General features: G+C 45.3%; 1 protein-coding gene across 1 annotated transcript; it reads left to right on the top strand.

Moving 5' to 3' along the window:
* The first annotated feature begins 1,058 nt into the window (after positions 1-1,058).
* Positions 1,059-14,990, top strand: LOC142931947 (sorting nexin-4-like). The gene is made up of 14 exons (XM_076076108.1): positions 1,059-1,182; positions 1,611-1,735; positions 1,896-2,034; positions 2,669-2,818; positions 9,477-9,524; positions 9,612-9,667; positions 10,112-10,184; positions 10,594-10,655; positions 11,220-11,285; positions 11,438-11,527; positions 12,225-12,324; positions 12,452-12,597; positions 13,837-13,951; positions 14,041-14,990. The coding sequence occupies exons 1-14, from the start codon at positions 1,081-1,083 to the stop codon at positions 14,086-14,088; spliced, it is 1,320 nt and encodes a 439-aa protein (XP_075932223.1). The 5' UTR covers positions 1,059-1,080; the 3' UTR covers positions 14,089-14,990.
* The last annotated feature ends 594 nt before the right edge of the window (positions 14,991-15,584 follow it).

Raw genomic sequence — 15,584 nt, 5'->3', positions numbered from 1 at the left:
GGAAAGCATTCTCTCCATCTCACATGCTTTGAGACGCATCTCCCTTTTCTGGTCCTTCTCTATTTGGAGCATTTTGTTTAGCTCCTGAATGTGGTGTCGGAGGGATTCATTGTTTTGTACTACAGCCTCCTCCTCCTCCTTGGAAAGCACACTCTCCATCTCACATGCTACGAGACGCATCTCCTTTTTCTGGTCCTTCTCTATTTGGAGTATTGTTTAGCTCCTGAATTTGGTGTTGGAGGGATTCAATGTTTTGTCCCATAGCCTCCTTCTCCTTCTCATTCTGAGAAAGCGTACACTCCATCTCAAAGGCTTTGAGATGTAGAAGTGCTTCATCCTTTCCAAAGGATCTGAAAAGCATCTCTTCCTTCTGGTCCTTTTCTATTTGGAGCATTTCCTTCAGCTCCTGAATCCAGCATTCAAAAAGGAAAGTGTTTTGCCTTCTCCTAAAGTCCCTTTGGAGAACATTTTTGGATGGGCACACATATTCCGATGTTTCTGCTAAGGACCTTGTGCTGACAGAGAATGGTGTCAACTCTGTGGAGACAATCAGGGATTTCCAAAGTGTGGGTCTGTGCCATTTTTGTTCAAATGACCTATCTCTCTTGTTTAAAATAATTTGCTGGCGTTAATTAATTATGTAAGTCACAAAGAGGCTGTATTACAGTTTTTGTGAATTAAACTAAATCACAATTTTTCGCACACTTTTTTTTGTACGCAAATAGATATTCTAAATCAACCAGGACTGAAATCTAAAAGACCGCCACATTGAAGTATACCCGAATACAGATTGTGTGAGCTTCTGGACACAAAAATGTTTTCTATATCTTCTGACATTATTGGAGCGACGTGTCCATGCCTTAAGGATTGATTCGTCTCTATGACGCACAGGTACTGTTGATGCGCGTTCCATGCCGGAAATTGTACTTTCCCACATTGTTTTGTTTAGCCCCATCTAACGTGCTTATGCAATTCATTTTAGTCTAATGTGTTTTTCTGAAAATATTTCAACCATCACATCTGTTGGGTTACGGTAGGTTTTGCGCATGCTCACCACCAACATCAGCCGAAAGGAAGAGGATGGCGGAGGATGGGAGGGATGAGTCGCTGGCCACTGACGATGAGCCAGACCACACAGCTGCAGACGGGAGCAACAGCCTGAACAACAGCCTGAACAACACGGTAAAACAGTAGCTTCCCCTTCCCCTTTTAGTCAAACTGGTTTTGCCATTAGAGGAAATAGACGTTGTTTTAACGTGACAGCTTCAGTTTAAAGCTAGCTTAAATGTTTCATAGCTACAAGCTAACTGGAAGAATGCTCGGTTGATTTGGCACAATTCAGAGAACGTTAATATGTTTAACCGTTTCAATGTCTTCGTCACAATGGACTCTGAGCTCCTGTGTGACTCACCCAGTCTACTGTTACTTTCACGCTAACATTAGCTTGCTTAATAAATTGTGTTTCATAGTTAATGTGGACAGCTGTTAGCTAACGTCAGTAGCCTAACTCTACAAAAGAAAGGTGAAACACGAATGTGCAGACTAGTGGGAACAACGACTCAAGTGTCTCACAGAGGTTGGTACTGATGCTGTGTGATGTGACGGTTCAGATGGTGGAAGAGGGCTCCACTCTCCTGCACACAATGGAGATCTGTGTTGCTGAGGCTGAGAGAAGGAACGGCAAAAACACCGTGAACATGCAGGAGACGTTCACTGTGTACCTCGTCGAAACACGGTGAGAAAAGCCCCCCCTCTTTATTATTTGACAGGAAGTGCTGTGGCTTGAGCTGAGATGGTTCGATATCTTTACTCCATATTGTTATCACTCTGCGGTGCATGAATGTTGTCACTGTGCTAACACAACTTGTACTTTTTGTCCCCTGTGACTCTTAAAGGCCAATGGATGCAGTTGCCGAAGGTCGCAACCCGGCCCCGGACTCCCTGTGGAGGAGATACAGTGAATTTGAGCTGCTGCGGAACTACCTGTTAGTTACTCATCCATACATCGTGGTGCCCCCTCTGCCTGAGAAGAGAGTGAGTTCAGTGTGCCTCTGCTTTCCCAACCCCTGTTTAGTGACACACAGAGGATTGCGGCCTTGCTTTGTGTCCTTCAAGAAACGTCTAATATAATGTGGCAGTACAAGAATAAACTGGATGAGAACCCACCAATGGCTTCTGGCAAACTTCTGGTAAATTAAGTCCTCCAAAATCAACCATTATGGAGCTGGATTTCTTGTTTGTTTGCTCCTTTTATTTTGAAACGAGCTGCCACAGAGTTATTAGGTTGGATAGAAAACAGCTGCCAACTAGGGTGGGAAATGAAAACATCTATGATAGACTAGTTCGTTTTAAGTTACAGGGAACTTGATTAAAATACCTTGACTTATAAAGTTAGTGTTAATAATGAGATCAATAAGCAAGGCTAACACCAGGCCAGGTCCGTGATTTTGTAAAGGTAGAATAGTGGCTTATCTCCAAGGCTTTTCTGGAGGTTTTTATAGAAGTAATCGGCACACGCTTTAGTCATTTCAATGGCTTATAGTGTGGAAGACAGGGAGAATGGTTAAACTCTATGCATTTGAAAAATGATCGACTGAAGTAACGAAAAAGCACCAATGTCAAGCGAGAAGTTGAATTGCAGGCAGTCTCTCTGTTCTCCTGCCTGCAGGCAGAGTTCGTGTGGCACAAGCTGTCGGCAGACAACATGGACCCAGACTTTGTGGAGCGTCGCCGGGTCGGGCTGGAGAACTTCCTGCTTCGCGTTGCATCACATCCAGTCCTCTCCAATGACAAGATCCTCCACCACTTCCTCACTGAGGTACGTGCTGCTGCTCCAGCTCAGTCAAGCAGGGCTGTCAAAAGTTAAATACATATTCGAATAGTAAAAACAAAACAGATGTTCAAATACGAAAATCAATATTCGATTGTGAAAAAGAAGCAGCACTGTCTGTCTGCCTCATGCATGAGGAGAGTCACACAACATCACTTTCAGTAGTTGAAAATTAAATGTAATGTTAGGTCAAGCTGAGCTTGACGCTTGTACTTTTTAAACAGAAAACACTTGTTTTATATTGTGATATATACAGCAAGAAGGAAACTTCCGGCCGATCTCCCTGCAGCTAGCTGCCACCCTATTTAGGGTTCCTCGTCCATTGCAGCGCTTTTTAAAGGGAGTGACAGAAATAAATAGGCCCAATCCCAGTGTCCTCCCTAAGGCCTTAAACCCTGAACCCTCAGAGACTGAACTGACTCACCTGGTAAATAGTTATGTGTGAGCTTGAGCACTTTACTTCAACATGTCACGTTACCATAACATCATAATATGGTATGTACATTTGCGGATGTGTTCGGTGCTTAGTTAACCACTGCACATGTGTGTAAGGCAGTCGTTCTAGAGCAGTGTAATGGCAGTAGTTGCTGTTGTTGACATTGAGCTAAAGTTTCAGTAAAAGTCTTAAACATGTACAGTTCAATCAGGAGAGACAAGTGAATGATTAGTAGTTAACATTTATTATGACAGATGCTGCGTTAATGAGTTACACAGAAATTCTTGTGATCAAGTTGTGATTGCCCTGGCAACAATATAAATCCCCCCGTGGAGTCCAGACACTGGTGGTGATGGTGGCTGATGAGGTTGATAGAATGATGAAGCTGCGAAGATTTGGCAGAGATGGGGAGGTGGAGGGTTGCGTAACAGCAGCTTGAATGTACTGAAGGTAGAGAGACAATCATATTTAAGAGAGACAGCAGTGAGATGATAGGCTAACGATGTCCTTGTGTCGTTGTGCTATTGGCTAGAGAGACCAGCTGATCTCAACAGCTGATCATGAATGACAGCAAGGATATAATGAGTGTGCCTGCATGAGGAGTGATGGCAGATGTATGGTAAATAAGCTACGGGCTTAGGCATGCAAGAGTATAGTCTTCCTGTCTGAACTTACGCTAGAGCTTTATTTGTCGCTGGAGTTACTGAGCATGTTGTATACTTTTTACTGCCTGATTTGAACGTCTTCCAGGCTCACGGTATGAGAAGTAATAGTCAATGTATTTACTCGTTTTGTAACGAAAAAATGAAATGCTTGATGAATAAAGTTGTGTGATATCGTCTCTGCTTGCATTCCTGTGTTTTTATCTACCATCGTGAATCCTTAATGTTTCTGTGTAGACTTAATATGACAGGCTGAACACATCTGCCGTTCTCTTTGTTTACCTTTTTTTTTTTTTTTTACGCCTCCAGGCTTCCCCTGGTTACCCCGTGTTTAACATCCCATTGCAATGAATTGTGGGTAATTCCCTTGGGTAAAATCTGCAGAAATGCAGACTTACAGAAAGTCTTCATAAAGGGCTCAAAATATCTGCGAGAAAGCCCCCAAACAGTCGAGGATTTGACAGTGGGACAGCTCTAAATCCTCACGGACTTTGCAGGAGCGCCCCTCAAAGGGATTGGGCCATAGGATCAGGATGTCTGATAAAAGTTCAAAACGGCTCTACACAGTGCATAGTTCACTAGAGGCCAGTAAGACACGGTGTCATGAACATAATGTTATGTGGTGGTGTCGTAGATGGACCCAAACGCACGCTCACACAGCAGATTTAATCCAACCAAGGTCTTTATTATATATGTGGAGATTTAAAGAGAAAACAATAAACAAATAAACTACGGCACCGTGTCCAGAGGCCAAAGCCTCTTCTTAGTTCTCCCTGAGTCGGGAGGGAAGCTCCACCGAACTCACGGCTGGAAAAGGTCCGAGAAGGAAACAAAAGGACGCCGACCGGTGTACTCCGTGGTACTACGCGGGTCGGTCTCTGCGCGGCAGGAGTGCTGCAGACAGCCAGAAAGGTTAGACATAAATCTTCACTGAAAACGCTGTTCAGACTTACGTGGACTAGAACCAGACTGGTAACCGGACGGACTGACAACGTGCCGGAGGACAGCTGGGGTATTTAAGTCCGTCGGAGATGATCACTGGAACTCCCCACAGCTGAGCCTGGGGAGAGGGGCGTGGTTGGAGACGGAACTCGGGGGTGGAAACTATAGGCTGACACAAAAACAAAACATAAGCACATGGCCTTCAAATAACAAAACTGACAGGGGAAAAAACAGAGGAGCACACACTAGGCCAGACCGGGATCCTAACAGTACCCCCCCCCCCCCCCCCCCCCCCTCAACGGGAGCCTCTTGGCGAACCGCCTGGTTTACCGGGGTTCTGTCGGTTGTAGTCGCTTATGAGCCCCGGATCAAAGATCCTGGATCGCGGCACCCAGCACCGCTCCTCTGGTCCATAACCCTCCCAGTCCACCAGGTACTGAAACCCCCTGCCTCGACGGCGGACATCCAGGAGGCGATTGACCGTGTGGACGGGGCCCCCCTCGATGAGTCGGGAGGGGGTTCTGGCGGAGGATTTAGGGGACTGGAGACAACAGGCTTGAGGAGGGAGACATGGAACACTGGGTGAATCCTCATGGAGCGAGGCAACTGCAGTTTGACCGCTACTGGGTTGATGATGGAGATGATGGGAAAGGGACCGATATATCTAGGGGAGAGCTTCCTTGACTTGGTGCGTAGTGGGATGTCCCTGGTCGAAAGCCAAACCGATTGTCCAACACGGTAGGCCGGAGCTGGGATACGACGCCGATCCGCCACTCTCTTATTTTGCTCTGCCGTGCGGAGCAGAGCCACCTGAGTCTCCCTCCACACCCGTCTACAACGACGGGCATTGAGTTGGACTGACGGAACTGCCACCTCGACCTCCTGGCTAGGGAACAGGGGAGGCTGATAGCCCAAGGAGGCCTCAAAAGGAGACAGTCTGGTGGCAGTAGACGTGTGGGAATTGTGGGCGTATTCAACCCACGGGAGGTGATTGCTCCAAGAGGAGGGATTCGTGGCAGTAAGACACCTGAGCATGGCCTTGAGCTCCTGGTTCAGCTTCTCTGTCTGGCCGTTAGTTTGCGGATGGAATCCCGACGAGAGACTGGCCGTGGCACCGAGGGTGTGACAGAATGCCTTCCATAACTGGGATGAGAACTGCGGGCCACGGTCCGAGACTATGTCCGCAGGAATGCCATGAAGCCTAACGACGTGTTGAACCAGTAGGTCGGCGGTCTCACGGGCCGATGGAAGCTTGGGCAGAGGAATGAAGTGAGCCGCCTTTGAGAACCGGTCTACCACGGTCAGAATGACGGTGTTACTGTCTGACGGGGAGAAACCAGTTACGAAATCCACTGCGATGTGGGACCACGGACCATGGCCTCTGGGGTCCATGAAAACAACACCTTGGAGGAGGTGAGTCGCGTCAGTGGTTCTGCCGTTCGGCTGTAGTCCCGGATGAACCGTCTGTAGAAATTAGCGAACCCCAGAAACTGCTGGAGCTTCTTTCGTGAGGCGGGCACCGGCCACTCCGTTACAGCTTTAACCTTCTCGGGGTCCTTTCTCACCTGACCCTCCTCAATGAAGATGCCCAGGAACTGCACAGAGGAGACGTGGAATTCGCACTTCTCAGCCTTAACGAAGAGCTGATTCTCCAACAGTCGTTGCAGAACCTGGCGGACATGGTTAGTGTGCTCCTGGGGATTCGGGGAGAAGATGAGAATTTCGTCAATATACACAAACACGAAACGGTTGAGGAAGTCGCGGAGGACGTCATTAACCAGTGCCTGAAAAACGGCAGGGACATTGGTCAATCCAAACGGCATCACCAGGTATTCAAAGTGTCCCAAGGGTGTGTTAAAGGCCGTCTTCCACTCGTCTCCCTCGCGAATTCGGACCAGATAATACGCGTTGCGGAGGTCCAGCTTGGTGAATATCTTAGCTCCAGCTAAGGATTCGAAAACAGAAGAGATTAGCGGTAATGGATATTTATTCTTGATAGTGATTTGATTCAAACCTCTGAAATCGATGCAGGGATGGAGGCTCTTGTCCTTCTTGGAGACGAAGAAGAAACCCGCTCCCACAGGTGAAGATGAGGGACGTATGATTCCTGCGGCGACCGACTCCGTCATATATTTCTCCATAGATTCGCATTCTGGCCGGGAGAGAATATATAGCCGACTCGTGGGAAGTGGGGCCCCCGGGAGCAGGTCAATAGCACAGTCGTAGGGGCGATGAGGGGGGAGTGAAAGGGCCTGCTCCTTACTGAATGCCTCTCCTAAATCCATATATTCCCGGGGCACGGCGGAGAGGCTAGGACCGGTGTCAGGTCTGCTGGAGGGAAGAGCTTGCCGGGGAACCGCAGATCTGAGGCAGCGAGAGTGACAGGCGGAGCTCCAGCCGGTGATTCTACCCCCAGCCCAATCGATCTGTGGATTATGATCCTTAAACCAGGGAAGTCCCAGGACCAGGGGTGTCTGAGGGGTAGGAAACACGTAGAACCGGGTCTTCTGGCTGTGATTACCGGACACGACCAGGGAAATTGGCTGAGTCTGGTGTGTTATCTCTGCCAGTGAACTGCCATCCAGTGCGCTCACTAGCTGAGCGCACTCTAATGCTTCTACTGGAATCCCATTACTTCTAATAAACTCGGTGTCCAAAAAGTTCTCTTCTGCCCCTGAATCAATGAGTACCGACAGGTGCACGGGCCCAGAAGATAAACTCAGGGTGGCAGGAAACAGTGCACGAGGCTTAGAATGGGGAATTCTCCCTGAATCGCTCGCCAGCACCCCCACTCTTACTGGCGAGCTCTCTCTTTTGGTCGAACAGAGCAAACGGCCATGCGGTGTCCCGACTCACCACAGTACAGACAGCCTCCTGAGAGGATGCGTCGCTCTCTCTCCTCCGGATAGAGATGAGTCCGCCCGAGCTGCATCGGCTCCTCTGGCTCCAAAGGGGGAGGTGCCGAGGTAGGAGAACGGGAGCGCGCAGAGCTGTACCGTCGGGACGGGCTCGGAAACTGAAGGCTTGGGCTGGAAGCAAACTGACGCACCGGATTGGAAGGCCTGAAGTTCCTCTCCCGACGGCGTTCCCGGATCCGGTTATCCATATTGATTGCCAGAGTGAAGAGCTCCTCAAATGACTCTGGCTCCTCCCGGACTGCGAGCTCATCCTTCAACAGATCCGAAAGGCTGTGGCGATATATCCCCTTAAGCGCCTCCTTGTCCCAACCGGACTCCGTGGCCAGAATCTGGAAGTCCACAGAGTACTCCTGTACGCTCGTGGAACCCTGACGAAGGCGCAGGTGCTGAACAACGTCCCTGGTGTAAACCGGGTGGTCGAATACCCTCTTGAATTCTTCCAAGAAGAGCTCGTAGGGGACCCGGTTTGGGCTGCGCCTGTTGAGCCAAGCCTCCGCCCAGACCAGCGCCTTGCCGCGCAGCAACCCCACCGTAAAGGCCACCTTCGCATTGTCCGAAGCAAATGTGCGGGGTTGCTGGTTAAAAACAAATCCACACTGGAGCATGAACCCTCTACATTCCCCGGACGCTCCATTATAGGGCACCGGTGAGGGAACAAAGGACTCACGGGTGCTGGATGAGTCCTCAGGGACCGGCTCCTAGGGAGGAGAATGGCGTAGCGTGAAGTCCTGCATCAGGCTTCCTATCTCCGCTACCTGGGACCCGATAGATCGCTGCGAGTCCACTAGGTCCCTCAGAACCTGATGGTGTTGCCCGAGGAGCGCGCCCTGGTTGGCCATCGCCCTCTGCAGCTGATCCGCAGAAGGAGATTCTGCTGCGGCGGCTGGGTCCGACATGGTCAGACCGTTCTGTTATGTGGTGGTGTAGTAGATGGACCCAAACGCACGCTCACACAGCAGATTTAATCCAACCAAGGTCTTTATTATATATGTGGAGATTTAAACAGAAAACAATACACAAATAAACTACGGCACCGTGTCCAGAGGCCAAAGCCTCTTCTTAGTTCTCCCTGAGTCGGGAGGGAAACTCAACCGAGGAAGGATGATGCAGCCTCCGGAGTCGGGAGGGAAGCTCCACCGAACTCACGGCTGGAAAAGGTCCGAGAAGGAAACAAAAGGACGCCGACCGGTGTACTCCGTGGTACTACGCAGGTCGGTCTCTGCGCGGCAGGAGTGCTGCAGACAGCCAGAAAGGTTAGACATAAATCTTCACTGAAAACGCTGTTCAGACTTACGTGGACTAGAACCAGACTGGTAACCGGACGGACTGACAACGCGCCGGAGGACAGCTGGGGTATTTAAGTCTGTCGGAGATGATCACTGGAACTCCCCACAGCTGAGCCTGGGGAGAGGGGCATGGTTGGAGACGGAACTCGGGGGTGGAAACTATAGGCTGACACAAAAACAAAACATAAGCACATGGCCTTCAAATAACAAAACTGACAGGGGAAAAAACAGAGGAGCACACACTAGGTCAGACCGGGATCCTAACACATAATGTGCAAAAGCATTTTTAGAATGAATATCCGAACGTCGTCCTGGGCAAGTTTTGACCGCCCTACAGTCAAGTGATCATCAATACGGATCAGTGGCTCATTGAATAACTTTTTTTCACGGCGTGTGTGGCAGGAACACGGCTGGAAGGAAGTGGTGTATGAGACAGGATTTCAGGCAAAGGTAATCTGTGGAATATCTATCTATCTCTCCATACAAAGATGTTCTGTGCTGACAGAGCTTGACCACCTCCTGTTCCTTCTCTTTCAGGCAGATTCCAGACTGAGCGCTCTCAGTGCCACCTTCAGGGTGAGAAATCCAGATAAGTAAGTTAGTGTTTCTGACACACCATGGAAGAAGGGCTCAACTGGTCAAAAGTTTAATGTCAAAATAATTCATCCCTTGTTTTTGAGAGTTGGAGCTGTGTGTTTATCAAAGCTGACTTGATGTAATAAGAATATTTTCCAGTTCCTGAAATGTGCTCCACCCAGTGTGGATCAATTTAGGGCAGCAACTAACAACTATTGTCATTATCAATTATTATTATTATTTTCTTGATTCAATTAAACATCAATAAACATATATATAATAAAAAAATATCAAGCGCAAGTAAGAGCACCTTTCAATGATTAATTGATTATTAAAATAATAATAAATACTGTTACAATCGGCTGAAAAGAAAAAGTCAACTTATGAATAAATACATATCTAGGTAGAAAGAAGGTAAGGGAATTGTAATCACCGTCTCTTGTACATGTTCTCGTTCTCAGACGCTTCATGGAGATGAAACACTACAGCGATGAGCTGCAGTCTCACACATCTCAGCTGCTCCGAGCACGAGCAGTAAGTCTCTATACCTCTCTCTCTTCCTTCACGCTTCACATCTAAAAGATTAGACGCCACAACCAAAAAACGTTGTTTTTCATACACTGATCAATTTAGAGATTGTCGGTTCAGACTACTGGAAAGAAACATTCATTGTCTAAAACATTTTACGACATTGTCTATTTGCGTTTGTGGATTTCCCTTAAAATCACCAAAGGTTACTAAATTTATTAGATAATGCTTAATTTGCATATTTCCATGGAGATGTATATTAGTGCAGTTATTTTTTATACGGTATATAAAAGAAAACACTCCTGACACCCGCTTGGCTCCTCAGGCTGGAAATCTGAATTCCATCAAGAAATATTCGCTATACTTTTTAATAGGTTGAACACTTGCTGTCGTGTATTTTCTGTGTCTCTTCTAGAGGGTGGCAGATCGTCTCTACGGTGTTTACAAGGTCCACGGGAACTACGGAAGAGTCTTCAGGTTTTTTAAAGCACATCTTTAAAAAATGACCAACAAAGGATCAGAATTGCTGATTCATGTTTATTGTTTCCAATGTCCCATTGTCAAGTCAAATCTTGGTGTGCACTGTTAGGTCGATAGGCGTCGTCGAAGAATAACTTATATTGCTATAGAACAAAAGGAATACAGCACACTGTCAGTCAGAGATATTTCATATTAACAAGGTTTTGGTACATCAGGTTATTTTACCAGACTAAAGGAGAGAATATCTTAAATAGGTTGGTGGACCCATGTGGACACAGTTCACACTACAAACTGACCTCACTCAATCAATCAAATCAGTTAAGTATCACATCACAGCAACATAGGCCAAAAATATGAACTCATTATTATCTCTTTATCCTAAAAGCTTCATGTTGCTTTAGCAGCAAGTTTAAGATCGCCACCTCTATATAGTAGGCTTACAGCTACCTTTTCAAGATAATATTTTCTCAAATGCAGCAGTGTGTGTGTGTGTGTGTGTGTGTGTGTGTGTGTGTGTGTGTGTGTGTGTGTGACAGCGTCTCCTCCGTGTGTTCACTGCAGCGAGTGGAGCGCCATAGAGAGAGAGATGGGAGATGGACTGCAAAGTGCCGGTCATCACATGGATGCGTGAGTATTTGACGCATAATCCCATCTGTCTCTGTTATCATGGTTTTGTGCAATCTAACACATACATTTAACACGTACTGCAGGATTGGTACTGCCACTGCCAGCTGTGTCGCTTGTTAATGCAGATGTTGTTTTTTGTCACTGACCTGTAGATATGCAGCCTCAATAGATGATATCTTAGAAGAGGAGGAACATTACGCAGACCAACTGAAAGAATATCTTTTCTATGCTGAAGCTCTGAGGTAAGACACACTTTTTATCTTCACACAAGATTTTAAAGAGCACTGACAGCTCGCCGTGTGGAGGCAATATATACACGCACAGAATTTTTAGATGAAACATGATGTGACGCGATCCGCTGTAGAGAAGACGTCTCACTCTGTTCACCCTCCACAGTCCACCCCCGGTTGTACAGTGGTGTTACAGACTGGAGGGTCCTACCCTCACAAAACATCTTTGGCTGAGTACAGACAACAAGCTAGTTTATTATGGTCTGATATCGAGTTACTCACGTAGTCTACAACGGATCCGCTTCTACATGAATGCCTTGTACATTGCTCTCTGCTAATAATCATTAGAGAGCATTATATTTAGAGAATTTAGACATTTAGCGTTTTATTTAGAGAATAATAATAATAATAATAGAGCAAAGCGAAGATCACCAGACTCGCCAGTGCGCTCATTGAATTTTTCACAACAACACACTCTTAATTCTCACCCAACGTACAGCAGAATGCTTGCACTGTAGATTCCAACTGTAGTAAAGTTCAGTAAAGTAAGGATCAGAATTTGATCGGCTTTATTTGAGCTAATACCAATATGCCTGGATCTGCTAAAATATCACAATTTTCTATCAGAATTCCACAAATATTAAGGTGACGTTTTGTAAAACGTCTTGAATATTCCCAGAATATTCCCAGAATATGCTTTCTTTGGCAGGGCCGTGTGCAGGAAACACGAGCTGACCCAGTTTGAGCTTGAGATGGCCTCCCAAGACCTCATCTCCAAGAAGCAGCAACAGGAGGAGCTAGCTACCGGGGTACACTATACTCATGTCATATATGTAATCCTTCACTCTGAAGCAGGGATGGCTGCTTTTGTCATGTCAAACCGAGGCAAGACAACTTCCAGACCGTTGTGGTTTCCTGTGTTCACATCTTCCTTAGATTGTGCGGACGTTCTCCTTCAAAGGCATGACCAACAAGCTTTTTGGCCAAGAGGCCCCTGAGCAGAGGGAGGCCAGGCTGAAGCTGCTGGAGGAGCTGATCGCAGAGGGGGAAGAGACTGTCAAGGAGAAGACGGTTGAGTGCGAGTGAGTCATGGATACTGCTTAAAGGGGTGGATCTGATGTTTAGAAGTGACTTGTAGTCAGTGTATTACCAAGCAATGTACTGCTGTGGACGTATTTTAGACAGCTAAAAAAAAATCTATATTAGTTTAGGTGTACTCTATATTTAGAATATTTTCACCGCTTTACCTTGCTCTGTATAGCTCACTCTTCAAAGCAACCAGACTCCTTGACAGAAACAGTTATGTTACCTCATAGAACACAGGAGTTGCTGGACTATCTTTGCCTCAGTTGGTTAGTTTGTTTGTGTTATTGCGTGACTTTGTTTTTTTTAACCTGTTAAGGCCTTTACACACCGGGGACGTGGCCATTAAACAAAACAAAAATGCAAAAATACTTGCCTGTGAATAGTTTGCATCAAAACTAATCACACTGGCAGCGATGCAAATTTGCGACAATTTAGCTGAATCAGAGGAACAAATACTTGAATCCTTTCTACCCAGAGCAGTGCCTAGCAGTCCTGTATAGCCGAAGCTACTCTAAGCTATTATATTGAGTTTCCTTTTAGCGAAATGCTCTGAGTGAATTTGAGTTTCCTCTGGTCAACAGTATTAACACAGTGTATATGTCTAGGGCTTTTATTGTGAAAGGTAAGAACAGAAGCAGTGGATCTGGTCTGTGCTTACTTTGTCAAGGCTGAAAGGAGTAATGAAGTTTACCGTCTAGGTTTCGGAGCACAGAGCCTCCGTGTTTTGAATATGTCCGTTCCTAGCAACGTGATTGGTTGACGCCTTTTATTAGTGGTGTAAAAGCTCCGGGAAATCGATCTCCATCTGGAAAAAAACCCCGTTGTTTTTTCGCTGTGCTACTCATGACAAAAACAACGACAACATTATTGGTGCGATTACTTCGCAGGTCAATATTTTTTTTGAGCTTTCACACAATACTTGACTGTCTGTCGGTTTCTCCAAACTATACACTGACTTTGAGTCGGAAGACTAGAATAGTGCTATACAAGTACAAGACCATTCACCATTAATCATTGTGAGGTTTATCATTTACCATTTATCATTACCATATCATTATTGTATGAGAAGTACCTCATACAACCACACTTCTAAACATCCAAACTATCCCTTTACTGCAGCCTAAAGGGTTTTTCTGACATCTAAAAAGCACATGTCCTGTCCATGTCAATGGTTATAGATGATTAGATTTTCCCATTTTGTGTGTGTGTGCTTTATTTGGCGTGTTTCCCTTTAGAGAGCACGTTGAAAGGGCGTGGGTGGATATGCAGCGCTTTAAGGAGCAGAAAGACAAAGATCTGCGAGAAGCGCTCATCAACTATGCCGTCATGCAAATCAGCATGTGCAAAAAGGTACAGAACAGCGCATCAGCTATGGAAAGGTGACAGGACAACTCTAGTGTTCATGTTCATGATCAAGTGTTTCTTCTCTCTTCCTTTAGGGAATACAAATGTGGAGCAATGCCAAAGAATGTTTCCTCAAGATGTAAAGTTGAAGCCATATTCAAAGGATTTTCACCCTCAGTGATGCTCAGTTGGGAATGCTGGGAAATGATGCTAATGTCTGCTGGTTGAGGTTTTAAAACAACCGCAGCAAAGTAACAACATTGCATATAAAGATAATGTAGTTTTAAGTACACAAAAAGTAGGGATTTGCTTTCACTGTTAAAGGGAAAGTTCACCCCAAAATGAATAAGACATATTTATGTTCCTCTCACCTGTAGTGCTATTTATCAATCTAGATAGTTTTGGTGTGAGTTGCCGAGAGAAGGCAGAGATGTCTGCTCAAAGCGGAAAAAAAACATGAAAACCTCCATGAAACTGCTCACAACAAAGTCTGTGGATTATCTTGAGTAACCGAGGTGGTGGTTTCTGGGAAGAGATGTTGAGTTTTTCAAAATTATTCAGTGCCATCTAGTTCTATTATACTGAAGAGACGGCAGACCGATATCTCCAACGCTCAACACACAAGTAGATTGATAAATAGAACTACAGGTGAGAGGAAAAATGTGTAATTTTGGAGTGAACGCTCCCTTTAATCTTTTGTGGAGTGATACGGCTCAGGGAGGTGGAGGATCACGCAAAGCACATGACTGGGACACTGGAGACCAGGGTTGACTTTATCAATATTTAACCAAGACCATTTTCTCTCTCCTTAAAAGAGGGACTTCAACAATTCTTACAGACAGAAATACATCCAACGCTGAAGTGAAGAGATGAACATGAACGTGAAGTAATCCAGATGATCTGCTGTTAAACAGATAAAACACCTGACCAGTGTCACCTCATAGACTAGGACATACTACCATCTAGTGGTCAAAATATTGTGGTCTATACAGGTACAACTATTTACATACAGCTGACTTTTATATATATATATATATATATATATATATATATATATATATGTAAACATGCAATATATATATATATATATATATATATATATATATATATGTAAACATGCAAAATGGCTTCTACAGACATAATCATCCAGATTTTAACTCCTAAATATCAAACATATTTCAAATGATCACGTCGGCCCCGTTCAGGAGGTTTAAGACTAGATCTGGAACCCCCAACATTACCTGATAATCTGTGGCGAACGTCAAGACAAATTAAAGTCCCAGACCAGATTTGTCTTCCGATTGTTGGGACGGGTAAACCGGCCCAGAACTCCTGCCCTTTTATATTTTAAATTTGAATGCTTGATTTGGATGTATTGCTATTGTTTGTTCTATTTATTTAAATAAAAATGTGTCACACCACACGACAGTATTTGTATGTAGTTTTTCTTGTGTACTTAGAATACACAACATTGACAAAGAAATACAAATACATTTTTTATAATCCAGAAATAGTCTGATCTTAATCTTAATTCTAATATTACATATAGAAGACATAATTTGACACAAATACATACATCAGTACAGTACAACACTCACCACGTTTTGTAGAAAATATTTAAATATTTAAATATATTTTC

Source organism: Anarhichas minor, unplaced genomic scaffold (assembly GCF_050575085.1).
Source record: "Anarhichas minor isolate MPS153535 unplaced genomic scaffold, ASM5057508v1 ptg000055l, whole genome shotgun sequence".
In the NCBI taxonomy this organism is placed as follows: domain Eukaryota; kingdom Metazoa; phylum Chordata; class Actinopteri; order Perciformes; family Anarhichadidae; genus Anarhichas; species Anarhichas minor.
The sequence above is the reverse complement of the archived record's forward strand: the minus strand, read 5'-3'. Positions and strand labels throughout refer to the sequence as shown.